This window comes from Ascidiella aspersa, chromosome 8 (assembly GCF_963924565.1).
Source record: "Ascidiella aspersa chromosome 8, kaAscAspe10.2, whole genome shotgun sequence".
Classification (NCBI taxonomy): Eukaryota; Metazoa; Chordata; class Ascidiacea; order Phlebobranchia; family Ascidiidae; genus Ascidiella; species Ascidiella aspersa.
The window spans coordinates 22,476,746-22,504,724 of record NC_139454.1 but is presented as its reverse complement, the minus strand read 5'-3'; the positions used below and the strand labels follow the sequence as shown (position 1 = coordinate 22,504,724).

Genomic DNA, 27,979 nt, shown 5'->3' with positions numbered 1-27,979 from the left:
TTGCAGCGGGACGACACTCTATTGAGAATGTTGTCGATCCTGCCAGTCGACCGTCTCAGCTTGGATACAGGTTGCGAAATTTTCGGCACTAAACTTCTGATGGTTTTATGCTAACACCTGCGCATATATTTTGTGTGAAGAATTGCCGTTTAAACTGTTTCGTTAAAAATCGTGATAACAAATAGATTCTGTAAAATTTTACTGGGAAAATATTTAAAAATTGTTTAACCTTATGAAAAAAAATATGTGATGTTGTTATGTGAAAAAGTAAATCTTTTTGGAAATTTTTAACTTGCTTTAAAAGTAATGGGAAAATTATGTTCTGACAAAAATATTGGAAAAATAATTAAACTTTTTCAAATTTATGGGAAATATAATATTTCGTCAAAATGATTAAAAAAGTATTTATGTTGTGTCAAAATGACTTGGAAAATCAAAGTAATCAAGTTAATGGGCTTAACGGCAGTGGTTCTTAACCATTTTTAAACGCGTACCAATTTCTTGTACCTTATATCATCTGGTTCTGAATCAACCATCTTGATGCCCTAATAAATATTTATATTTATTTAAGCTAAGAAGTACATTGATAAAGCTTCCTAACGGTTGCTGGAATTTTGTAAATTAGCGGTTGATTTATTGGTGCATATAGCGAAGCTTATTACACCTTAACTTACGAATAAGATCTAAAAGCTGTTCGCACCACCTGAACATCTTTCGCGTACCACAAGTGGAACGTCTACGACCGGTTGAGAAACACTGCTTTATGGCGATCAAAATAAACGGCGATCTCTCGGTTAACGAACATTGCAAAAAACTAGGGATGTCGGTTACTTGGCATTTTGTTACGAGGCCGATTCACGACATTTTTTGACACAAATCATCGCGATCCGATCGGAAACCAAATGACGTCATTAACATGCTTAAAACATCAAAATAAAAAAATACGTTAAAAAATCATAAGGCTACAATCTTGCCTTCGCGTTAATAGGTTTTTAGTGGGCCAAAACTTACATAAGCGTTAAGAAGTTTAGCATTTTCGGTGCAGTTGCTAACCTACTTTTTGAAAAGGCCATCTTCCAAAATACAAATTGCTGTGGTAAACTGCACATCATGGCTGAAATTACCTTTTTAGAAGAATAACAATACTACCACTTTGCATCGGGTATCGCTACCGATCCGATATTATCAGACATCCCTAGCCAAAACGATTAACAAGTAGCCCCGTTTAATACTAATGCCACACAACCGTCGACCACTATTATAGCCACCAGCAACTTAGAGTTTTTTTTCGTTTCTGCAAATTCGTTTTAAGTAACGAAGCGTCCTTTTTAGTTTCTCATTGTTTATTTTTCGCTCACTCGCCTTACGTTATAGGTGCGCATAAGGTGATCGAAGATGTTATCGCAATCGATTGCTACATCAGCCGCAGGTTTCACACAGGGCGCCTTTATAGGCGGGTCTATACGTTGTTACGAAGGTAACATACACAGTCGTCAGCGTTGTAGACATAAATGTCAATGCGTTTATTGATAAGGCCGTGTTACATTGGTTACAAGTGCTCGCCATTACGCAAACGTAGCTCATACGTGAGGCACGTTTTACGCCGGATTTAACGTTAAAGTGTGTGTAAATTAGCGGTCTCAGTATACAAACAAGCAATACGCCAACACACGGAAAGGCCAGATGCTGTTTTGTTTGTATTTATATGGGCACCAAAAATGCACGTACATCTCACGACATGCAGTTGGACAGATTTTATGAAGTCCAAGTAGAATAGTGGCAGGTCCGTATACACCAGGGGTGTCCAACTCAAACATGCCGGCGTGCCAATTTTTATCTTATAGCTTCTTCCCGTGCCAAAGTTTCGTAACCGAACCAATTCTTTTTAATTATAAAAGCGCTTTTTTACCAAAAATCTGAACGTTTATTTAAACTTGAAAAAAAAAACTGTCTAGTAGAAATGCGCATCACTACATCAAAGTGTCTCTCGGTGAGCTGACTTTTGTTTCTTCACACCAAGCTATATAATATTATGTGAATATGCTATGAGTTTATTTTGGTTTGCGTTGACCAAGATCATCATGAAATTTGTAGAGATTACGTCATAAATTGACGTCATAAAACAAGTAGACTTAAAAAAAACTGCTGTTTTTGGTCCAAAAAGTTTAAAACCGTTTAAAAAGTTCATGAAGCAACTAACAGTGTGCACTCAAGTTTTACAGTTTTTTTTCTAAGATCACAAAAAATTTCACGAGACATTCCACACAGTATAATGTTATAATATCAAAAGTAATTGGTGGTGTCGTGATTGCCGCGATTGTTTTATATTGTGAACAAACAATGGCATTTGGCTGTATAACAAATTTAGTATTTTCTGACAATTGGCTGAATAACAATTTTAGCATTTTTGGGGGATGGCCTTGCGTGCCATTTTTTATTAGTTCGCGTGCCACATTTGGCACGCGTGCCGCTTGTTGGACACCCCTGGTGTACATCCACAACGTGTCTTTGAAACAGTTTAAATTACGGCCTGGATCAAAATAAACCAAACAACTACACCATGACAGTGACGTGTTTTACATGCTTTACTGTTTAGGTTTTCCTTAACCAAGGTTTGGAGATTTGCTTTTAGCTTCTGCCGAATGCTTTTAAGTGATATACGCATACGCAACGCTAAAGTATATCAATACAATACCTAAAATGCATTTTAATGTCAAATACATCTTTATTAGTTATCCGGGCCTGTCGTACCCGTACTTTAAATACCTTGCACTACAGTTATTGGCTTGCAAAGCCTAAATTTAGAAATAAGGCCGTTATGACTAATTCATACTGCAGCACAAATGACGATTGCTCAGCAAAATAGGGGTATTTGCATTTGCAAAGAAAAGCGAAAAGAACTCTAAGCTTGATCGCCTTTCACACGAATATTTTTATGTCCTGGAATCGTAGCTAAATGTGGCCCAGCCTGCCCTGTGCTGGTAAATAAGCGGCTAGCCTATAAGCTGTATCGTTTAACCAAGCGGATAAATCTCCGCCTTACAGCATCAGAGATCAGCAGATTAGGGGACGACCTTTAAAAAGAATGCATGCCTCGCTACAAATTAGCGTGACTGCCAGCATATTGCGAAATAATTGACTCGTACAACTTGTAATGCTGCTAAGCTGGTGAACAATAACGGAATGATGTTATGCATCGCACAGCAGAAAGGACAAGTACTGATATTTTAATTTTTGCACGCGAATTTGTTGTTTGAAGGTGTCAAAGAAAATGGCCAAAAAACGACTAATTAAAAAGCGTACAGTGCTTGAGGAAAGCTGAACAATGGCGACCCGTTTCGCATTTCCAACTTAACATGTGTTTCACACCTGGTTGTCCGCTGAGGAAATGTCTAACACGTCCGCCGCCCACCTATGCCCTTTATACAAATACCGATTCGCCGCAATTAAGTACGGCGAGCCAAAAATCAAAGTTCAGCTGAAATTAACAGTGTTCATAGGCTGTCCGATCTTGGTCATTTAATTCCGATACTGAAACGCGATATTTCGTACAAAATTTATAGCGATTCGTTACCATAGCAAATGACGTCATCATAAAGTTCAATTTAAAGTTGGTGAAATGTTTAAAGGTTTTTTTTCTTGGTTTTCAAGCCAAGTGTTGCTTTAGCGTTAGTTATCTGAATTACGCACAATTGTTAAAATACTGTCTTTGAATAACTTCAACTTTAAAGGTAGAATAGCTTAGCTCAGTGTTTCTTAACCTTTTTAGCGCTCGTACCCTTTGAGCTTTCATGAATTTTTTCTCGTGTCTACAATGGTCAACGGAAATAATAAAATTGTAATAATAGGAATTAAACTCAGGGTATTTATAATTACGTATTGAATGCACGCATTAAAAACAGTCTTGCACGTTCAACAAGATATACAACAAACAAACAATCAGTCAATTTACTAATGACTTCTTTGTTGTTGCTTTTCGTAAGTACGCATTCGTCACAAATATGCCTAAATAACGCATAATTTCACACTGCATGTTGTACCCCCTGATTTGGTGCTTCGCACCACTAAGTACCCCTGGTTAAGAAACGCTGGCTTAGTTGGAGCACAAATTATAGTTAAAATTATTATATTAATACGGTCGGGTCGGAACCGATTCCACCTAGTATCGGACGAGTACCGATACTTACATTTTGCATCGTGTCGTCTCCCATCTGATATTATCGGAAATCCCTAGCAGTGACCAACCGTCAATCATAGCCCTATTCAAGACCCCCTTTTTTATCTTTAAACTGAGCTTAAATGAGACTAGAACTCTTGTTGGTATGTTACTTTAACGTATTTGTTTTGTTACTTTTACCTTTAAAAAGGTTTTATTTGGTATTACGTGAGTTCTAATGTTAAATGCTCTGTTTAGCTAAATGACTGTCTACTCTCACAACATATTACCAAACGGAAGCTGAATGTACAAATTGGTCACAAGTAACGATTTGCCATGAGACAGCAAATAAGAAGTTAAACCTGATTTTAATTTTAGGTATATAAGATGTAATTCCCTAAGTTTAATTATAAGAGGCGCATTGTAAATTAATAATTCAAGCGATTGCGGTATTAATGCATGTTGCAATCCGCAACAGTTTCTTTATGTATTTTTTCCACAACTTGTGTTTATATGAAGTCATAGCCTCAGTGGGCCGTTCCTTTATTTCAGATGTTCGACAACGTCATACAAGACTCCAGTAAAAAAAGCGAAATTACAAAATGCCACCATCAAATGGCGTTTAGTTCAAGTGTTCCCCCAATGTCGTTTCACCGATACACACTAAAACATTCCTGTGCGATCAAGCATGCCGAAGTGCCCTGCTCTACGGATCAGGCCTACCCCGAGTCAATTAATTACCTGCCAACATAAAGTTCTTTATTTGGCGAAACTGCGTATAAATCAACTTCTGGCGCAAAGCTAGACAGAAATGTTATAGCGTTTAATATCCGACATGAAATGGCAGTGTGTGGCGAAAGTTTAGAGATTTGGAATCTCGAAATAAGCCAAACAGTTTTGAAACTGTTTTAATTTCTACTTTAACACTGTTTGTACACTGTTTTTAATTTCTACTTCATTGGCAACATTTTAATATGTAAGTGTTTTTCACGTCTAAACCGATTTAAATACTGTCTTAAATGCGTTTATGATTACTTTTGACAAAGTACAAATGACATAAAGAAAATCTAAATAAACCTTATGATAAAGTGTTAGCCTTGGCGTTCCTGAATTATTGAGATTCTAATTTCTTACCTAGTCCAGCTCAAATATAAAGTTTAACCTAAACACTATTACGTCGTCAGTCATCTCAAACTACAATCTCGCTACGTTATCTGCAATTGCAATTTACAACCACGAACACTGGCTATAACTCGCTTTAGTAAACAAAAAATGGTTCGATGAGAATAGAATTAATGCACCTTAAAGTCTAAATCAAGCAATCGTATTTTTAATCGAAATCAAGCAGCCAAACAAACCATTGTTCAAAGCCCTGACCTTGACTCTGGCCTGTAGAAGCCCGTTTGTGCGAAAACGCAACAATAAAATACAATTTGTCTACAGTTCCAGCCGTTTTTCGGTGCCACAAACTCACTGTTTATTTAAAAATGCCTTTTCGGTGCGTTGAAAGGCGTCGGCGAAAACGTGACCTGTCAGTCAACGCGTTGGCGGAACTAAAATGCCGGGGCCGCCGCCAAACGCTGGTTTTGCCAAACTGACTTTAAGGCAACGCTGACACAACACGGGGCTTAAGACTGGCACAGGGCGTGCAAATTGTCGAGTGGATCTTCGGCAGATAACTGGCCGAGGACACACTTACCTATATTTGAACAACCGCGAAATGAGTTGTCGTTTGGAACTGGAGTGTCGGCGTATTTTTTTTATCCGTTGTACCACTCGAATTAAGGACAACTGTAACGAATCAAAAATCCTAGCTTTAAAACGTCGGAGCATAATGGCTGGGGGTTTGTAGTCAGTTAAACGTGGATTGAATATATCAAAGCCCATACAGAAGTAAATAGCCATTCATTTAAAAGTAATCAAGATTATTTCCAAACGTTTAAAAAATGTTACCTATTCTTCTACATGGGAATAAATATCACATTGAGTGAAGCTTAAATTTAATGACTCGTTTTTAGGCATAACTTTTGGATAAAAAAATAGCCCTTCATCGTCATACGGTATTTGCTTCTCCAAACAGGATTATTGTCCCCGAAACGGAAATAAATCCCTTTCCGTTTTTTGGTGAAAAAAAAAACGCATTTTTTATTCCTATACCCCAACAAAATTCCTTTAAACGTTCTTCATTCTTTGTAGGTTTGTTTAAATATATGTGCAATCTATAATTCCTTGTATTTTCTCTCTCCGCATACGTTGTAGACTGGCAATGTATGCTGCAACGTTCTTTATTTCTCTAAACCGAAACTTTACCTCACATGAAAAGCTGAACTCCCACCCTTTTTCATAGAAATCACTCCTTAGTCAAAGGGGCGCCTGAATCATCCCCGAAAGGCCAAAGCCCAAAGTTGCCATCGGCAACAAAAAACCAACAGTGCTCGGGACTTCCTTTATTGTGCGACCATTCATGACGCATGGTTTATTATGCGGTTACACGGCTTTAAAGGTTTCTGTATTGTTTTCATACGAGAATTTCTTTTGCACACCTGATTCCTTTGTCGCGCACTCCAGAAATGACTTTCCGCCAAAGGCGACCGCGTGACTTTCACTTGGGCTGAACACTAAAGTAAAGTACTAACTGTCAATCCTAAATAAAGTGCCTTTCAAATCAACTTTTTTACAATCACTCACATACACAGGAAAAAATTAAAAATAATTGTTTGCGTGAAAAAAATGAATTGAAATTTTACTTGGACTAACAAACCTTTTTCGCCAGGCAACCATGAAAAACTGTTTTTCGAAAAACTTTATTAGGTACTTGAACACCATACAAGACCAAGCAACGATTAAAGTTCACGTCTTTATGAATTTCTATTTATTTGTAACACAAAGTTTTGCCTTGGCTTATTGACCTAATTGGTTTTAAGTATACACATTTTAATCTGGACTCCATGATAAGCGACGACTTTTAGCAAGAAAATCCTTAAAAAATCATTCACTAATTTTAAATCAAATAAGGTAGAAAATCCCTTTTGAAACGTGTTCAAGATATTTTATACTTTCTATCTTCTTGGGTTTCATTTTTTCTCAAAAGCGCCACTTTATCATAATCCTGTAGTTTAATGGCGTTAAGTTGCTAAACTGCCTATAACCAACTCGATTTCCGGCGCTACAGGCCTCTCACACCTGTAACTGGCCTGGGCGCAACTCGTCCGATCAACTTAGGGCTGAAACCCGAAGTTCTCCCGAAAGCTATGAGCTTTTCGACTCTCTCCATAAACATATGAACAAAGGCAGCAGCGGTGAACAAACACGTCTCGCTCTGGCCAAGTGTTTGCACGAGGCTTGAGGGTGCGTAATTGTTTTCATAATTCAGGCTTGTTCCCTTACTGGTTCACGTCACACATTGGTAAGCCGGGAATGCCGTGGGTGCTGTCGCCCTTGGTCCTGATTATTTTCTCACCTGACGCTCTGTACAGGATGTGGATTTCTCGTTACATTGAGGTTTAACGCCGTTCACTTTCGATTTCCATTGATGCTTTTTGAGAACAAACTTTTGGCAGGTTTTCGCTTTTAAACGGTTTGGTTTCCAACAAAATATATATTTAAAATAAAACGTGACATTGGCCATTTTGCAGCTTTGACTATATAGCAGTGTTGTAAACAAGTCCCTTTTAAATGACTTAAGTCCAAGTCAAGTCTTTGGCAAAAAACAAGTCAAGTCCCAGTCAGTTGTTTAAATCACGCCAAGTCGTGTAAATACAGTGACTTGAGTGCACTCAAAAAACATCGGCTTAAGTCATAATCGAACTGTTGATTAAACAGTATAGATGGTTTGCAACAAAACCACGGCTAATATTTTTACCGTCTTAGTTTGTTGTAAGGGTAAGCTAATTTTAACCCTTTTTTGTTATATTCGAGGCTAGACATCGGAACAAAGCAAAGGGCTTCGATTCCGTTTAAAAAATGGAAAGTAAAAAACAGCAAACAACCTTCATTTTGCGCGGAATGCGGAAGCATCTCCTTTCGTTCAAAGGCACCCTCTTACGATATTTACCCGAAATACGTCATAAATTCATAAAAGGTTGGAATCAAGCTGTGATTTGCATCGTCACAAGAATAGACGCGGCGAAATTGAAAAGGCAGGAACCCGTAATTTAATAAGAAAGTGGCCATTCATTCCACGACGTCTGGTTCAGCCTACTTTAAACTGACTTCTGACTTCTTTACTGTGTTAAAATAATCAATGTTCGTTTTTATAGCCACACTAGAGGTGCATAAGCCAGTGTTAAAACCCTAAATTAATCATTTGATTAAGTATTTTTGCAAACTGACTCAAGTTGAGTTAGGCGTTTATCAACTTAATGAGTAATCAACTTAATTGTTTAAAATTAGAAAAAATGCCGATAATAACTAAACTGAGGACTATCTTTTTTGCTACAGCAGTTACTTGGACTGGTGCTTGACTTTGTATTGTTGAGAACTTGAGACTTGAACTCAAGTTATTTTCCATATGATTTGAATGAGACTTACGTCATTCCAAAATGATGTTTTTAGCACACTGACATAAGCTCTCCTTGAATCCATATGCCGCGAGAGTTGAATTGAGGGTATTTAAAGACCTGGTACACTGTCATATTTGAACAGTGGACGCTAAAGAGGGACACGTCATAAATATTATTAAAAAGAGGCTCTATGATGTTGACGGGTCGTTTGTGTCAATATACAGACGGGACAATGGACATACACCGACAAACAATTCAAAATACAATAAGAAGAGCGCTGTCATTAAAAATGAATTTTCTGATGGCGTAAAAAACGTGATTTTTGTGGTATTTACTTCCAGACCAGACTTGGACAACTAGATAATTCTAGTTTTCTAATTAAATCAATTAGAGCAAACTGTGACCAATTATAATTTGAATTTCCTGTCTGCTTCAATTCTAGGGTTTTGCGAAAAACACTACTTTGTCCTCCGTATTTTTAGTCTCTCAGTCGTAGCAAACAATATGTTTACACTCTTAAAAGCATATGCAATGGTGTATAAAACTTAGCACTATTTGCTGTTCAATATTTGCCGTTCACATTGTAGTGAGAATAAACTGCGATTTAAACTCAAATGATTGCGAAAAAATAATTGCATTTCTATAGGAACTTATTTTTCATTGAAGTTTTAATGTTGAAAAGTTTACCACAAAGTTTGAATTGGCACAGGCTAAACTTTTTGTTGGAACGGCTTGTCCGCCATTGCAGGCGAAAATAATTCTGCAAGATTATTTCACGTATTAAACCGAGCATGCTGCCAGCAGCGAAATGAGCTCTTTCGTCAATTTTCAGCCAGGTGGTTTTGTGTTTAGTAATTTTACCAAGATGTCCTTGCACTAGTTTTTTTTACCAACCAACAATAAAATACGACTTGCGTTTTTATTTTAGCAATGATTATTGTTGACTGTTAAAAAAAATAAACCGTAAAAAAATTACTAGGTTCAAATCAATGAGACGAATGACCTGAAGCTAATAACATTCAACAGTATTAAATAAAAAGAATGGTGTTTTACTCATTTAAATATGACGTATCAACCAAGACTCAAAACAAATCGCTTGATTGCGTTCCTTAAAAAAACAATTTCGGTTCTTTAGTCAGGTGTTAAAACGCTACCGGGTCGAAAGAAAAGTATCGACGCTGTATATGCGCAGTCTCAGATTTTTGCTTGAGATTTTTTTCAGAAATAATGTCACAAGTTACGTCATAACGTGACTTTACAAAGTTACATCTAAACGTCATAAGAAATAGAATACTTTAAACGTTCGTTTTTTTGTTAAAGTTTTATAGGCGTTACTTTTTTTAACAAAAGCTATATTACAAGGATGTCATCGATTCGTGCAAAACGAAGAAAACGCTTTTATATGGTTTAAGTTGCAAAATCTTTTATTTTCGATGCTGTGGCCATACGCAAAAAACAGATTGATCGAAATGCGCAAAGACAAAAAAAAACCTAATCCAGATTCGTAACCCCTGATGGATGATACGCCCCTGGCCTTACAGAGTGGGATAGTGGCAGCTGGCAATCCACACTTCATAAACCGTGTTGTTCCCATGTTCGTCTCTGCTTATCCATAAACACGCCGAGGTGTGAAGAATTGCTTTGGCTTCGCTTTGGCCTGGTCTGGCCCTCCAGCGTACCCCACGCATTGCCTTTACTATAGAGTCGCTTTGTTTCGCGCGTCGATTGTTTGACGATTACGTCACAATGGCGGTGACGTGCGCGATTGGTGCTCGGCGTCCTCACCTGTTTCACGAAGGTATGCTTGCACCTTAGCTTAAGTGGCCCTCGTCTGAATGCGAAAACCCCGAAATACGAACTCAAAACGCTAACGAAAGGAAATGTTCGAGTGGTTTTATTATAGAGCGGTGTTCCTTTTTTATATTACAACTCCCTCTCAGAACTAGTAAACACGTATTATAGATAAAGGGCAATTCTATTTTTGACAATTCACAAAACTTTAGGTATTTGACAATACTTCTTGACATATAGATATTTTAGTATTTTATCACGATAAAAGTAGAATAATTTTACTGCCGGCAACAAAAGTTACATAATAACGGGCGTCTAAAACAAAACGTATATACAAAGTTCGCCGTACACCTTTTACAAAACAATACAACTATAAAATTAACAATCTAAGATGGATAGTGTATATACGAGTCTCAAATGTTTGGCTACATCCGGGGTTTTTAACCTTTTTTGTATGTTTTTTACCCTTTTACCAAGGATGAATATCAGATTTACCCCCCAATAAGTGAAATGGTGCTTACATCAGTTATGACGTAACAATGAAGTAACTAGGAGATAAGGTTGTTGCAAATTAACTAGAAAAAGTATCAATTAGTGAAGCACAACGTTACCGACACTAGACGATAAAGAATCAATAGGTTTCTAGGCTAGCGTCGAATTAGCAGTTGATCTGAACTAAAATGTAGACCAATACAATACCTACAGCTGGCACACTTTTTCTTACTCTCTAGAGTCTAAAACGATAAAATTTACCCCATTGGGTAAATTTACCCAGGTTAAGAAAGGCTGAGCTACATGCTTATAAGTAATATAAATAGTTTGTTTTCCTAAATTAGAAACAATGCGCGACATACTTAGGAAAACTCGAGTGATTTAAAAACAGCCAATTAAGTTCACTTAAGTAAAGTCATTGATTTAACTTGTAATTGCGCTTTTATGATTATTTATTTTATGACGTCACGTTATTATGTAAACTTGTGTCGCTCTTCCTAAAAATTGCCATGTCCCCCTAAAAAGCAAAAATTCATATGTTTTTTTTATATTTTCAAGTGGCGGTCTGACGTTTGTACATTTTTATATTAACATTATCTTGTTGCGACAAAACAATTTCAGGGGTTCTCATCGAATCAAAGTTGTAATAAATTTTTTATATCGAATATTTGTTGTTTTTGAAATCCGTGATAAAATTTTAGTTTTAAACTGGTCCTGGGTAATTAAACCGGTCCTAGGTCATTATTTAGACATTGTGGACTGGTTCAAGAATATGCCCTGGAATTTTGATTGTCGTCGCCTTTATAAACAGTAACGCTTTTGCTGTGGCCTAACAGTAACGACACGTGCATCACACTTTTTTGTTTAAGTTTGTAAACTCTCGGATATTAAGAGGCATTTGGTTGTCATACAATCCACTTTTTCGGGCGTAGGTTGATAACCAGGCCCAATGCGGCTGAAATACTTCAAATGCGGCTGAAATACTTAATTTTCTTCTAAAGGGATGATGATGTCCTGCCGAGAAGAAAGACAGGCTCGGCAACATACGGTTGTTATCTTGGTGATAAATTATAGTTCAATTTGACTTTTTTCAACTTAACGAAGTTAGAAGACTCTTTTGTCCACATGTGAAGGCGCTAAAACGCTTGCATAAATAAATATTGTTTATTTAAGATCGAACGTAATCAATTTAGACATCTTTAAATCTGCGAGTAATTCAACGCTAACCTCATCGTGTGTTCAGTATACAGAAAACTGATTCACCTTGGCAAAACGTTGTTTGCAAGCATCTTTCGGTGTTCTGTACAAGATATTGCGATTTGCAAAATACCTAGTATTTTTTTCTCGAAACTGCATTGCTGACAATTCACAGAAGTCAATACACCACATAACTGAAGGTGAAATATATCGATTATAGCTGTTAAAGGGCTCTAGAGCGCACGATATCTCAGGTATTTGTCACCAAATTTGAGCAACACGCGATTTAAATATAATAGTTAAAATTGCTCTCTTTAATGAACTTCTGCACCACCGAAAAATATACATTAGGGGCAATTCAGAACACTTATCCAATAGTTTCACAATGATTAAAATAACGTATATTGATGAAACCTGGAGTAATATATTAAAAGCCTTGGGATGTCCGGTAACGTTAGATCAAAGGCAATAGCCAATGTCAGGTTGTATGGTATCGGTCCAGATCCGATACCAAATATTGTAGGGATTTTTGTTTATGATTTGCCATATCATGGTCAACGTTCTACCTTAAATCGAAAAAAAAAATGTTTTTTTAAATAGTAGGTTAACAACGGATGGTATAGTTTTGGTTACACTTATTAACGCTACAGCAAATTTTGGCCGAATTGTAACGCGAAATTTGGTCCGGGGCCAAAACTGATCCGGTCAGATCAATTTTGGCGTTGGAACAGCCGCTAAAACAGGTCCGGCTAGGACAAAACTGGTCCGGCCTAACCCTAACCCCAGCCAGACCTGTTTTAGCGGCGATCCGACCGGACCAGTTTTGGCCGGACTAATTTTGGCGTGACAGAATAACCTTGAAAAATGATTTTAACCGTTTTAGTTTGCTTATTTTGTTTGTTAGAACATTAAGAACGTCGCAATAGGCTAATTTTCGTCTGTAACATTGGGTATCGGTATCAGACTAAAATGTCAAGTATTAGACATTATGTCTACAATTGGGTGTTTTTGTAAAATTGCGTTAATTAAAATCCCTTAAAAATCACCTGTAATGTATTAACGTAGAGGTTCTCAACTGTGCTATGCGGCGCCCTGGTGCGTCGTTTTAATTTTCTGATGGCGTCGCAAAAAGATTTTCTTTCCTGTTTAAAATAATGTGTAATATAATGGTTACAGACATCCAACAAATCATTACGAAAAAAGGCAGCAATAGATTACGATTTTTCTACAACATTCAAGTATTTTAGTGAAAATTAGTGAATCCCTTTTTCTCGGAGCATCGCAAGTCAAACAAACTTTTAAAAAAGCGTTGCAAGAAGAAAGTTTGAGAGCCACTGCTTTAACGTATTATTTCTTGGTTTCTGAATTCATATAGGATATAATCTATGTGGATGGTTAGATTTAGTCTATGGAGATTGATTCTGAGCAAATTTTATTTAAAGTTAAGAATATTGCGCAAGCAATAACCAGGAATGGCTTATCTTCATTAAAATAGGGCTTATTTAATGTAATATGTTTTGTTTTGTCGCTTAGAAAGTGTTCGCTTAAGGCAGGGGCGGATTAAGGCGGGGGCTGAGGGGGCTGCAGCCCCAGACCCACCAAAAAAATGGGCATATCGCTAACAATTTATTAGGACTAACCGATGTTATCTTTGTATAAAAGGGTATATTCTAGAGCAGTGGTTCCGAAACTGGGGTCCGTACAGCAGTTTAAGAGGGCAAGGTTAAAAAGTTGTTACTCTGAAAGAATCACTGCCTGAAAAGTTGATTCATTTTTCTGAACTGCAAAAAGAACGCCATTTTAACGACGAAAGTAACGTACCGGTTGTATTAAGCATCTTTGTCTGATGATTACTAAAATGTTTAGTCTTTAAAAGACTATTGAACCAAATGCGTATGTCTATGGCCAAAATACTGTAGGTTGCATTCCAGAGCTCCACTCGAGATTATGGAAAAACACGACAGCTATAAAGTTACAACTTTGCTTTATCTAAAGCTAGTAACAATTTGCTTTATCTAAAGCTAGAACACATGTTAAATGAATCTGTTTAATAAGTGAATCAAAAATCTTATTTCATGTTAATTCTGTTTGGAACAATAAACATAATAAAAACAGACCAATAGGCCTCATAATGCCCTACAGCCCCAGGGAGTGGTTCTTAACCTTTGGTAACCTGTCGAGAACCCCTATGTTATTCTGCAAGCATTTGTCGAACCTGTAGAGAATCGACGCATGTCTGTTTGTGCTTGTAATTATAGCGTGTTCGCCTGGTAAAGTGTTAAATATTTCACCTAGATACTCATTTCCTTTCGTGGCCGTTCTGGCAAATCTAGCCGACATTCGAGCTAATCTCCATCGCAGTCGCTCTTGTGCGATATAGTGTCACGCTGCTGTTGGATTAAACACGACAGTCAACTGATGCATGCCTTACTTGCGAGACCCATTCTTACTGCGCTGTAAGCTCTTTTATTGAAAGCGAGCTATGCTAAATTATGTGAATGTACAATAAATCTATAAGCGACCTGTCAGTATGCACTTTGAAATACCATGGCAGTTTGTTTTAGTTTCGATTTAGTGGAGTTCAGATAGCACGGTGGTCATGTCCCCCCTGTTGAAATATACAAACCCCAAATTTTCGCTCAGTATTTGTTTTTTCCTCCTAGCAGCTGAAACTGGGCATATTCAAATTATAAACTTGACTTCATATAGGTTTAATTGGCCAAACTTTCAATTTATAACGTCACATGACACCTTGGCACATAAAAGAGATTCGAATTTAGCTTGAAATAACAGCATTTATGTTTCAGAGGACGTTTTCGCCGAACCCTTGAAACAGTTGCGTCGAACCCTAAGGTTTCGATCGAACCCTGGTTAAGAACCACTGAATTAAGGTTTGCCGGTATACTTCCTCTTAGTATTTGGATTGCCGCAAATAAGATTACGAAATATCGCGTTAGCCCTATGTGATTTGTTGGTCCACTAACATCTTACTGATAGTTACTTTAAGGTAAAGCATGACTTTTGGGGTATTAAATTAGTCGCGTTACTAGTGCTTATAATACTGGTCGAACTTTGCAGTTTGCACCGGCTTGATTTTTTTAATACTGCTGAATCGGCACAATTTGCTCTGCATTGCTGCAAACCCCGTGACCATTAATCAGCCGTGACCTCGTCAACAAACAAAGACTTCAAAATGAAGTTGTGATGTTTCTTTATTTACTGTGCAAGTGAGCAGCCTGCCGCAAAACAAACAAATCTGCTGCGATGCTGTTTTCATTTTAAAGCGCATTTGTCAATAACATTGCTAAATTAAGTAAATGTTGTTGTTCTTTTTTTCTGCCTGTCCTATATGTATAGGTTTAACACGTAAACGGCGCTCGTCATGTAAACGTTGCACCGGAAGCCTTCTAAAGAGCCTTCCGAAATTAGACAGCCTTTAAAGAATAATCGTGCAAGTGATGCTTTGACAGTCAGTGTTATGAACAGTCATGAAATACGATTTCGTTATTTTGTAGGGCTTTTTAATTGGGCGCTGGTCTAGAATCCTACCATAACGCACAATATTTGGGCTAGGGTGCGCGTTTGAGTTAGGGTGGGTTAGGCAATAGTTTTAAATAATAAATATAATAATACTTAACCCACCCTAACACAAGCGCTAACCGACACCCTAACCCAAATAATGTGCGTTGGTTTAATAACTGTGGTATGATTCTAGACCAGGGCTTTTTAATTGTATTGCAGTGCAAAAAACATTACTATTTAAGCGAGTGTTCATTAACCTATTGGTCAAATGCAAAATTGGTTGGTCGCCAACTGTAGTAGTTTTTCATAGTTGTAATTGTGGAGATTGGTTCTGAACAACATTTCTTCAAAACAATTGTGCAACTCTAAACTGAATTTATTTAGAGCTGATGCGGTTTTCTGCTATGATTTGAGTCTGGCTCCGTTTGTTAAACGTTATTGAAGGTTGCGTGTTCGAACAGCTTAGCCACAGCAAGGTATTAAACGTATCTGTGTTTATTGAATAACATCAGAAAGTTCCATGCACAGTACTAACAGTCCAGCATAATAAAGTCTGTCCATTACATTATTTTAGTTGGGTGGGTTGTCCAGTTCAGTTCCAGTTACGATTCAACTGATTAAGTTAAGATCCCATCTCGTTAGGCTTTTGTACACATCGCCTGGCCATCGTTTAGCAGCTGAGGCGCGTTAACGGAATACAAATAACATCTTCGTGTTCATTTACGATCAATGTTAATGGTGGCAGGTCTGTGATTTGGCCACGTCATTAAATGACAACAAAAAATAATACAATCCCTACATTGTATATTACTTGTCAATGACCTGACTTGGATATAACTTGCTGTGTCAGCGACTGGGCCCTGAATTGTGTCATTTTCCTCAAATGACTTGAACAAGACTTAAATTGAATAAAAAAGAAAAAAAACGGCTGTAGCAGTTTGTGAATAATGATATCCTTTTTTAACAGACGTTGGTTAGTTTAAAAGCAAAGGAATTATGAACGCTGAAAAAGCTTTTGATGTGGTTGGCGGTTTCGGAAGATACCAAATTTTTATTATCGCAATCATTTTTATTTCCAATGTGAGTATTTTTCTTTGCCAGGGTTTCTGTTTTTGCACTTTTTTAACAAATTCTGTCATTTACTAGCATACACATATCTAATATAATCAATGCAGTGGTAAATGCATTTGTTACAAAGTATGCACCTCTATATTTACTGAGTTATCCAATTTGAAGAATTAAAAACAAGGCTTGTATGTCATGATGGCCTAAAGTTTAAAACTCTGTTATGGTTGACTTTTACTTTTAACTTTGGAATAAGTGAAGTGAGTGTAGTCTTTGTTTGCCTAGATGAAAAAAATTAGCTGTTCACAAGTTGGCCTAGTAAAATGTTGTGTTGGCTTATTATAATTTTAAATTTTATTTTATGATAATGTTGCTGCAGGGTTTGTTTTGAAAGTTTAACAATTAAAATCATTATTTTTTGTCTATACCGTACATTCTTTCTTAGGTTTTACCATTATCATATATACATTTATATATACTTTTTGCATATTATTGTATTGCAATTCAGTTTTATATATTTCGTATTTTTTACAGTTTGTCTATGCTCAACAAATGGTACTTATGGTAATAGTTGGAGCAACACCTAATACTTCAATGGCAAATGAACAGAACCTTACAACAATTGTTACTGAGGTAATTTAAACATATTCACCATGCTAGTTTAATCAAATTCATGCCTGCACAATGCTAGGTTCAAGGGTCAAAACAAGCAAAATATAATTGTTGGTTGCGAAGCCTAGTTGATTTAACCATTGTACTGTGCATATCATTTTCTCTGGCAAACTTGTGTGCAAATACATAGCTTAAATCCAGTCTAATGGTGCAAATCACAAAACATTTACCTCAGTTTAATTGGGTCAAACTTTCACCTAAAAAGGATATTGTGATGCATAGAAATAAGATTCACATATTGCTCTTAATACTAATCTCAATTAACAGAAATTGCACTTAATGGAGTTTATAACTCACTTGGTGCAACATGTCATAGTATGCATAGCACTGTTAGGCTGAATACCTTAAAATACAAAAAAAACATATGAAAATGGATAAAAGTTGAAAAAAATAGTAATTAATTAATTATAGTGCGTAAAAGAATTTGTTTTTTTGAGGCATTGCCTGGTAGCCCTGCTGGATATGACTTTGTTTTTGTTACATTTTTATAAACGCCCTTTGTTGTAGTCCTCGCAACAGTCTATCCTACGGAGTCTGGCTTGGCTAAAACTTCCACACTTTATTGATCCACTCTAAGCAAAGACTTATGAACTCACTTTAACTATTATTCTCATGCCAAAACAATGCGGTTTGTTGTTTTTGCCAATTACATTATAACAATTATGTTTGATCGCAATATACGCAAGCAAGCTGGAACTTATTTTAAATAGAAGTACTGTAGTAAGTTCACTGAAAAATGTTATTACAATGTGGGCAGTATTAAAAGGTGAGGTGAGTCCCATGCCTGTCTTATTTGATTTTGAGGAAACCTAGCAACAGATTTTTATTTTTCATAATCAGCATTTTTGCTTGATTTGCAAAATTGTCACCTATTTTAACTATCGGGATCTATCATTAATAACACTTATTGAATCAGTTAATGAACGAAGAGAGGCACTGTTGCTTGCTTTATCCTGATAGTACAAACAACTTTATATTGAAGCAATACCATGTAAAGTCAATGAACGATACATTTGTGTTGTGTGTACCCCAACCGTTATCTATATATTTATTTTTATATTTTTAGTTTGACCTTTATGACGAGAAGTGGGTGACTGACTTAATACAGAGTTTATTCATGGGCGGTTATATGGCAGGGGCTGTCTTTATTGGACAGGCTTCTGATCTGTGGGGACGCAAACCTGCATTGGTTGTATGTAAGTTGAGTATATGTGTGTCAAATCTGCCTCTGTTTTTTAATGTCATTTGAGTGACCAAAACAGTCGTTTGGATTTTTCCTACTATATATATGTTGAAAGCTGAAACATAGCCTACTTCTTTAACTGCAGCAGAAATTGAGCTGTTAGTATTTAATATAAATATGTTTGTGGTCCTTTACGTTTGTTAGTGGTCAAAGCCAAACCTTTAAAAAAATGGTTGCTATATTTTTTACTAATTCGTTTTAACTCTGATGTCTCTGTTACTTAAGTTATGATTTTATCGATGTATTTAAATTAAATTATTTTCTATCATGACACATAATTCAAAGATAAATTGTTTTGTTTTATTCATTTATTCCTGTGATTTGTTAAACGCTTAGCCACCTTTCTTATGGTGATTGCTGCTACTTTTTCTGGTCTTGCTGTCAGTTGGCAGACATTCGCCGTTGCACGTTTTTTCACTGGATTTTTCACCGGCGGAACTGGCGTGTCTGTGTATGTCCTCATGACTGAACTCATCGGACGAAATATGTGGACGAAAATTGGTAGGTTGATTACTTTTAATTTCTTTAATTTTCCTAATTGAGAAACTTAGTACATAATAAACTGTACAACAGTTAGTTTGAATTGGATGTTACTTGTAAAGATTTTGCCCCTAAAAGCAGCTTTCAGGAATGAAATCTTTACAAATAACATATATTTATCAAAATCCGAACTGATTCGGTTTACTAAGTTCTATACTTAGTTTAATATCTACCATAAATATATCTTTTTAATTAAAATACAACATTGTTGTGAATGTTTTTTTTAGATAATAACTGTGAATGTGAAAAATTTGTTTCAAACCTATAAAAGTTTGACTTATCCATTGTAATTATTTTTTTACATTTTAGAACGTAGATCAACAGTTTGTGTATCTTTAATAAATCTTTTTTATGGATTTTTTGGTTTGTTCTAGGACTTTCATATCAATGTTTTTTCTCTTTGGGAATTATGGGTCTGGCTGGAGTGTCATATGCAATACAAAACTGGAGGACTATATGTCTGGTGGTAGGGGGCGTCGGATTCGTAGTTATTCCAATCTTTGCTTTTCTGTAAGTTGATAAACTGTAATCATACCTACACATTTAAATAATACTGTTACGGTAATGTGCAACTGTTTTTACCATAATTTATTCCACAAAAGAGTCTGCTCCAATGGTATTGGGAAAATGTATGCATGATGTAAGCAAGATTTTTAATTCAGATATAATTTCAATAATCTAAAATAATTCCTCTCAAATGTTCCTACTTTTTTATTATATCAAAGTCTGTACATGCTAAATGGAAAAATGAACGGTTGCCAGGTATTGTAACTAATTTCAATTGCCCTATTTTTGTTTTTGGTGTTCACTGTATCAAGTTGAATTAAATGACGATTTCTGAAATGTCAACAGCCTCCTATAAAACCCAATGAGGAATTGGTAACCCTCTATGACAGTCTACAAGTAAACATACTTGAGACCTTACAGTGTGGCGAAACTTATCAACCGAAGGGTTTGTTTGTAATGAAAATTGTCCTTTTGCATTTTAAAGGACTGCTATTCAGTCTATAATTCTGGTTTTCCATGACACAAATCGCATCTAACGCGAAAGCCATGCTTCCTACTTTATGACTCAAAAAGTTTTGCGCTATTTAGCTGGCGTTATGAAATTAACAAAGGGTTTTTAACTTGACTAATTAAGAGTCCACATATTTGAGTTAAACGGAAAACAGATCACCTTATGTGAGGTGTATTTTTAAGTCTCACAAAATTACAGGTTATCAAAAACATTTTGTCTGCAACCTAAAAAAATGATGACATAATACGGCCTCATTATTGCCACAGTACCTCTTATTGGTAAAAATACAACCTCATGATTAGGGATGACCTATAAAATCATACCGAAGCTAACAGCCGATGTCTTGCCGACCATAAAGATGTCATTTGGGGCTTTTTGTCTTCAATATTTTGTAATGGTAATAAAATAAAATACCAAGTATATATCGGTTCCCCCTGCAGATGCTATATTGCAATTATAATGGTTGGATGTCCAAACCAGCAAAATGGTTGCTTTTTAGAGCGACAATTTTTCATGTAAATTTAATCCAGTTTATAAGTTTTAATCTTTTAGTACTTCTGTTCAAAACATTTTTTTCTAAATTCCAGATTGCCAGAGTCTCCCAGATGGCTTTATTCTGTGGGGAAAGTTGAAAAAGCTGAAGCCGTGTTTAGATTGATTGCAAAGAGAAATGGAAAAAACCCTGAAGGTGAATCATAGCAGAAACTAAAAACCTTGTTGATTTGACATCTTTAACTTTTTGGATTGTTGAAAATGCCATGCTAACAAGCGTCTGTTATGTTTAGACATGTTAGATTTCAAGCTTACTTCAATCCCAGAAGAAAACAAGAAATCACATAGCATCTTTCATGTATTTCTTCACAAAAAACTGACAATCTGGCTACTTGCAATTAGCTTTATTTGGTAAATACAAGAAAATAGCTTCTGGATGTTACATGTTTTTTTTTTAAACTTTTCATTTTTCGACTTATCTTTGTCAATTGTTTAAATTATTTATTTTTTTTTTTAATTACAATAAATTATTTTTTTTTTTTTTTAATTACAATAAATTATTTTGTATAGGTTCACCACTGCATTGGTCTATTATGGAATGACTCTGAGCGCATCTGATCTTACACCAGACTTGTACCTCGGTGTTGCTTTGTCGGGTGCTGTGGAAATACCAGCTACCATATGTTGTATTTTTCTTATGGATTTTAAGTGGTATGGCGCTTTTTGCAATTCATATTTGGTTCATACTAACGATTCTCTTTAGACTTTTCAATTAGAAAGTATTTATAATAGTTCTACATGGAAGACAAATGCTTTATTGTCCCAACTTGGGATGCCCAATAATTTGACATTTTATTCCTATACTGATACCTGATATGTTAGACAAATCATAATCTGATGCCTAAGTATGCCATTACTATGTTAAAACAATCAAATAGACAAATTTAAACGTTGAAAGGTCATTTTTTCATTTTATTAGGCCTAAACTTGCTTTGTCGTCAAGAAGATAGGTTATCTCCAGTTGCTAACCTACTTTTATTGAAGAAGTTATCTTATTTGACTTGAATCTTACAAAATGTGTACCTAATAATGGGCATATTCTTTTTACAGGTTAGGTAGAAAGGGAACTGTATTGCTGCTTTTTTCAATATCCCTTGCCACAAATATATCAAATATATTTATTAAGGGTAAGTCAGTATTTTTGTGATTTTTTAAACTGTTTATGTTTTAGGAATACATGCTGTACAATCGATAGCATTGTCTAGTAACAGAATAATGCCTAGGCTATTTAAGAATTCACCAATAATATGCTTAAAGCCCAAAAAAATAAAAACAATATATTTCAAAAAAATGCGTCTTGCAATTTTAGGGCAAAGATACAGGTATCCCAACCACTAAGAACTTTTTTTAACTGCTTTCTTTTTTATTGCTGCTAAATTTGTAACATGATTTAAATAATGATTTTGTATTGGCTCAAAAGGTTTGTGTTATATGGATTTTTATAAACTATACTGTGAACAGTGTGGACATTGTGTTAAGACTGACCTAAATATTTTTCTAAAAAATTAAAAATTTGTATTTTTTTAGAGCAAAATATAGCTTTCACAAATTATAATTTAAACTCTTGCTCTAAGTTAAACACAATAAAAAAAAAATATTTATATATATTTAATTTTAAACTCTTGCTCTAAATTAAACACAATAAAAAAAAATAATGCCATTTTTCATTATTGTTAGTAAAATTGTTTTAAAATGCTGGTGGATTGGTTTGATGGCTTGCCATGAGACACCACGATTGATAGTTTGACGTTTTCTTTTCCAGAAAGTTTCCATACAGCATACCTCGTAATTGGCCTTTCAACTAAGCTGGTCAGTGCTGGCCTATTTGCTGTCATTTATGTTTACACAACGGAAATATTTCCAGCCCCACTTAGATCAGCTTCGCTTGGCGCATCTTCCACGATTGCACGGATAGGTGCCATTATTGCGTCATTTATACCTCTACTGGTATGAGCTTTGTTTATAAGTAGCGCTTAGATATTTGTAGTGTAGTATTTACTAATATAACCTCCTTTCTTATTTGCAAAACTGCAGCTGTTATAACATTAGCCAAACCCTTGATTACGATATGTCAATTTTCCAGCCTTATTTTACTTTTTTTAGATACAGTGGTAACAATGAAAAAAAGTTGCAAACTAAAAGTAATCCATGCCAGCTGCCAGGACATTCAAAATCACAACTGTAGCACGATTATCCCCTTTCTGTTCCCCATAACTTTCTATTTTTTTGTATGTCTGATGCTGGCTAAAGTTACTGTTTAAACTAGTACATAAATACAGTGTATATTTTAGGTTTTGTGACCTAATAACTAGGGCTCGCAAAAGTCATTAAGTTAAATTTTTAAGGACCTCCTCTGTCCAGGTAATCAAGAATAATGTTTTTAGCAGCTAGGGGACTGTTTCTAAGAAGTTTATAGGTTAAAATAATGTCAAAATTTACAATAAACTTAATTTTTTTTAATAAAGTCAACAATGTTCAAATTATGGCTTTTGACAAAAGTTAAAAAATGCCTCAGCCAGCTAAACCTATCGCCAAAAAAAAAAACGATGCACTTTTTATAATTCATAAAACACCTTTACTTTTCCACAAAATATTATGTTTGGGTAACTGGCATCAATTAAAGGAAGAACTGTGGCCTCTACAAATAAGCAATTTCGTTAAGTCAAAATTTTATAAAAATAAAGTCCAAAAAATTTTTTTTACGTTAAAATAAAAATGGCCCTACCAATAACACTTTATACAGTAGGTTTTATAGTTTCAACAGAAGACACCTTAACTATGTTTCAAATATTTTTTAGTAATTTTTTGGTCACTTGTTTGTTTCGAAAAAAAAACAAACAAGTCAATAAAAAATGATTTTACCTAGATTGAGAATATTTAATATAAAAAAAACCTAATATTGTACAATTGATACAGAAGCGGTAATCATTGGTCATAAAGAAACTTCCGAGGGTCTAGATCACAGATGTTATTAAACACATATGTTTGTGTGTGTCTTTCATCAATATTGTACAAATGTGTGTTTTTGAAAATCAGACATGATTTTTACTTTTTTTTAATTTTACATATTAAATTCTTTCAGCTTGCAAGTATTCCATATTTGCCATTTGTTATATTTGCCGCTACTTCATTCGTCGGAATTCTTTCTGCTTTGCTTCTGCCGCGAACACTGGGAAAACCACTTGCCCAAACTGTTGAGGAGGCCGTCGATAAACAGAATTATGAGACACTCATCAACAATGATGATGACAATCAAAATCTGCTGCCAGTATGTTAAAATTCATTTTCTAATTAGGAGAGGGTATAATTTAGATGTTCTTTCATAAAATAGTAGCTGATACCGAATTAAGTTAAATGTAATATTGCCATGTTTTGCAGTCTAATGTCAACTTTTATACTTAAAAGGTAATTTTATGAGAAAATATTAAATTAAAAATTGACATGTTTTCTTGTGCAAAATCACATTTGGGACTAATACTCTTAAAATCATTAGCATTGCATTTTCAGTTTGATCAATTCTGCTTATTAGACCATAGTAATGACATCATTTCATATTGCGGTAGTATGGCAATAAACTATTAAATATCCGACCTCTGTTTCTTAATGGTTATAGATCAAGCTTATTTATTTTTTTCATTAGATGCGTTTTGCAATATTGTATAGACGAAAATTGTAAGTAATATTTGAACAATAATTGTCTTTTCTTATTTCAGAATGGCACACATGAAGATGGCCAAGTAATTGCTTGATCTCTGCTGTGCAAAATTATATGGTTAATATTGGCCAAAAATTTTTTTTCGGGATATATCCTGTTTTACCTTATTATTGTACAAAAGTCCTGTACCCATCTGGATATAGTACAAACTCATTTTCATATTATCATTCCTTGTTGTTTCTGAAAATCGAATTTACAAATTATAATAGGGCTGTAGAGTCGATTTAAATCAATCAGAGTCTTGAGTCATGTCTGGTCTCCCAAGAAACCGACATCACTGCTCTGTGTTTCACCCATTTGCGTAACTAAAATAGGGTGGCAATCAGCAATCCACTTATAGTGATGTCATATATCTGCTATTCAATCTATCCAATTTACAGTGTGTGGCCTTATCAGTTCAGAACTTGCTACTGTGCAAGCCCACTTTGGCACAGGAATCTAGTAAGCTGAATCAAGTTTTACATGTCTATGTCTACAGAGAATTGTTAGCATTATTATAAGACTCTTAAAGTGTTTTTAATGTTTATTTAATGTTACATATATACAAACACTTGTCTTTTAGGAAAGTTGATTTTATAGATAAAGTTTTTATTGTTTTATAGCACTGGTCTTTGCATTATGGCTAAGAAGCTTTTTCCGCTATATGATATGCACTTAAAATTTTGTTTTTACTGATTTACATTCTAGAATTGTCCATATATTATGTATTTCTTAAATGCAACAATATGTGCTTGCCGACAGTGTTGGGATAGAAGCAATATCATTCCGATATTCTATTCTACCATTTCTATATGTTAACTTTATTAGTTGTTTGCATGTAAAGAAAACATGCTGTTTTTTTTTAACCAAAATGATAATGTGACAGCTCTTGGACAACAGCACATATTCAATAAAACAAACGAGTTAGCTTTTTACAATTTTTTACAGCACTTTAGCTAAAGATTGCATTAAAATGTGGGAAAACTTAAGATTAAATGTGTATAATTAATTTTCGCAAACCTAATTAAGCGCATAACATGGTCCAGGGCATCTAAAAACACTCTGGACGCCACGTTCAGCGCCTATGGTTATTAGTCCTGTGGAAAACAGAAAAAGGGTAATCATTTTAAGGTGTTGGTTTGAAAATTATATTGTGTGCATGATTTAGTGTGAGTTTGCTTGCAACATGGTCAATTTTTTCAAGGTTTCTTTCTGTGCAAGAAATTATTTTTTGTGGCACTACTGCTGTTTCCCAAATACATGTTTCTGCTATTTTAAATTCATACCATTTAGTAAGTAAGTAAAATTGCTGACTGTTAAACCATCCAACTGAAACTATCTTCATTTTGGAGCATAATTGTTGGAGGTTGTAGTGAGACGTAATAAGAATATCAAAGCCCATACAGAAGTAGGTATCAACCACATGTTGAAAATGAATAAAGATATGGGCTTTGATATTCTTATAATATCTTGTATTTGTTTGCTTGTCCTCTAGTCCTACACTTATTTTAAAGTGGTGGTGTGCAATACAATATTTTTTTTATGTTATTACAACACATTTTCATCAATGCATTTTGTATGTCGAATAAAATGTCCAATCCTGGCAATATTTGTTAAGAAGGATTTTAGACACTTGTTTAAAAGTGATTCATAAGGGTCTGTTTTAAATGAAATCAGATTAGTTAAAGTATTATAATTATTAAAAGCGAACTGTATCCAAAGCAATACTTTCTCAAGCTTGACAAAAAAATTGTTGTGATTTAATGTCACCTTTTACAACCAGCCAAAATAACAATAATTTCACAAAATTAATTGAGAAATATTCATGGTAAAGAGTTTACACAACTCACTGCACTTGAGAGAAAGTAAAACAATAAACATTTTAATTGAACAGTTGCAATCAAATTTCAGAGGTAAAACAAAGCGATTGCGAGCAATTTATAATGCTTCTTTCTTAATACCAAATTTTAAGGTTGCAAACCGAAATACTCTAGGATCATTATATACAATGAACTTGTTGTATTTATATATGTCTAGATTAAATGGAAACCGTGAAAATCTATCATGTTTTTACACCGCCCAAAACAGTTTTAATAACAAACAAATAATGTACAAATGCAAGGTTGCTCAAAATCATGGCACAGATTTAAGTATATCCGGAAGTTCTGCTTTTGGATGTTTGCTCTCAAAATGTTGTTTGAACGTTTTTGGATCTCCCATTTGAGTCTAAAACATAAACTCTAGTTAATAGTGTTTTTTAAATCTAGTTTATTATGCAATTTTAGTGCTGTAGATTGTTAAAAATATCGTTATTACTGTAATGTAAAAATCAGTTAAAAAAAATTGTTTTTTAAAATTTGTTCTTGTGCGAATAAATGACAGGAACACCCATCTTTATGACACTTATATAAATATTAAACAGATTGTCTTTTGATATAGTTTAGCAGCATAGAATACCATGTCTACCAGGGGTCGGCAACCTAGTTGATCATGTTAAAAATGTGTTAGACGTCATTACAGTAGCTGTGCTAAACAGGCGGGACAACAAAATGACCAATTGTTGTCTGGACCAAGCCTAATAAAGCGTTCTTTGACTTAACAAATTAACCTCCATCGCTGGCTTGGTACGCAATTGACGTTCAAAGGATAATAAGTGTTCCTGAAACTTTTTTTACTGATCCAGTCAATTTTAATAGTCTCTCTATATATATATTTCACTTGATTGCAATCAAACATAAGTTGGCTACATCTGATATATACCAATTAGCTTCACAGAAAAAAAATATATGTATACGTATATTAAATTTTCAACCAAATGATGCAAATATTCATTACTAATATTGTTTTCGGCCAGGAAAAGTGATCATGCATGATTTTTTTCTGCCTCATTGCTACGGAGCCTGTCAGTTAAACAACTATTTTGGTTGATTTCCTGAAATCATCAGAGTGACTAAAATAGGAAAGTAATGTGGAACTTAAAACACAAGAACCTTTTTATCTATCTACCTAATGTTAATACCTTGCAAACTGGACAGGTGTGAACCAAGGCCTTTTGTGCAGAAGTCTTGTTGTCCGTGTTTTTCTTTAGCTTTGCCTGTCGCTCCTGGTTTTTCTTTTGTGATTGAATTTTTTGATGACCACGAGCCATTAGGTTCGAAAAGGTTAGTTAAGGCTGATTCTAGGACAGGAACACTGCAAAATATTTACTTAATTGGTAAATCTACATCTTAATAAATAAAATAATAATTGTATAGCTGTTACTAAGACATTGTAATGAATGTAATCAATCACAGTTTTTTTTTGAACAATTTGGGCTAAAACAAAGTGTTTTCATTTAACAAACGGCAATTTATTTCATGTTGCCATTTTGTTACTTTTTAATTGAGTTTTTGCCATCAATCTATATGATTTTACCAACTTCAATGGTAAACATTTTTATTTTTATGCCTTATCCATTGGGCGTTCATTTTTTGACTTGCAATACTGCCATTACAATTATTTTGATAATATTTAAATAGTCTTTTTAATTGTTCGG

General features: G+C 34.9%; 2 protein-coding genes across 2 annotated transcripts; one reads left to right on the top strand and one right to left on the bottom strand.

The window, feature by feature from the left end:
* Nucleotides 1–16,615: 16,615 nt before the first annotated feature.
* Nucleotides 16,616–25,844, top strand: LOC146136903 (solute carrier family 22 member 15-like). Its single transcript, XM_083395284.1, has 12 exons — nucleotides 16,616–16,740; nucleotides 17,260–17,358; nucleotides 18,464–18,593; nucleotides 18,977–19,141; nucleotides 19,555–19,690; nucleotides 20,786–20,886; nucleotides 20,984–21,101; nucleotides 21,261–21,401; nucleotides 21,801–21,877; nucleotides 22,513–22,697; nucleotides 23,833–24,018; nucleotides 24,464–25,844. The coding sequence occupies exons 1-12, from the start codon at nucleotides 16,657–16,659 to the stop codon at nucleotides 24,497–24,499; spliced, it is 1,458 nt and encodes a 485-aa protein (XP_083251410.1). The 5' UTR covers nucleotides 16,616–16,656; the 3' UTR covers nucleotides 24,500–25,844.
* A 338-nt stretch (nucleotides 25,845–26,182) lies between these two features.
* Nucleotides 26,183–27,636, bottom strand: LOC146136902 (zinc finger protein 706-like). Its single transcript, XM_083395497.1, has 2 exons — nucleotides 27,464–27,636; nucleotides 26,183–26,670 (listed from the first exon to the last, which is right to left on the bottom strand). Exons 1-2 carry the CDS (start codon nucleotides 27,590–27,592, stop codon nucleotides 26,578–26,580), a joined length of 222 nt encoding a protein of 73 aa, XP_083251623.1. The 5' UTR covers nucleotides 27,593–27,636; the 3' UTR covers nucleotides 26,183–26,577.
* Nucleotides 27,637–27,979: the final 343 nt, after the last annotated feature.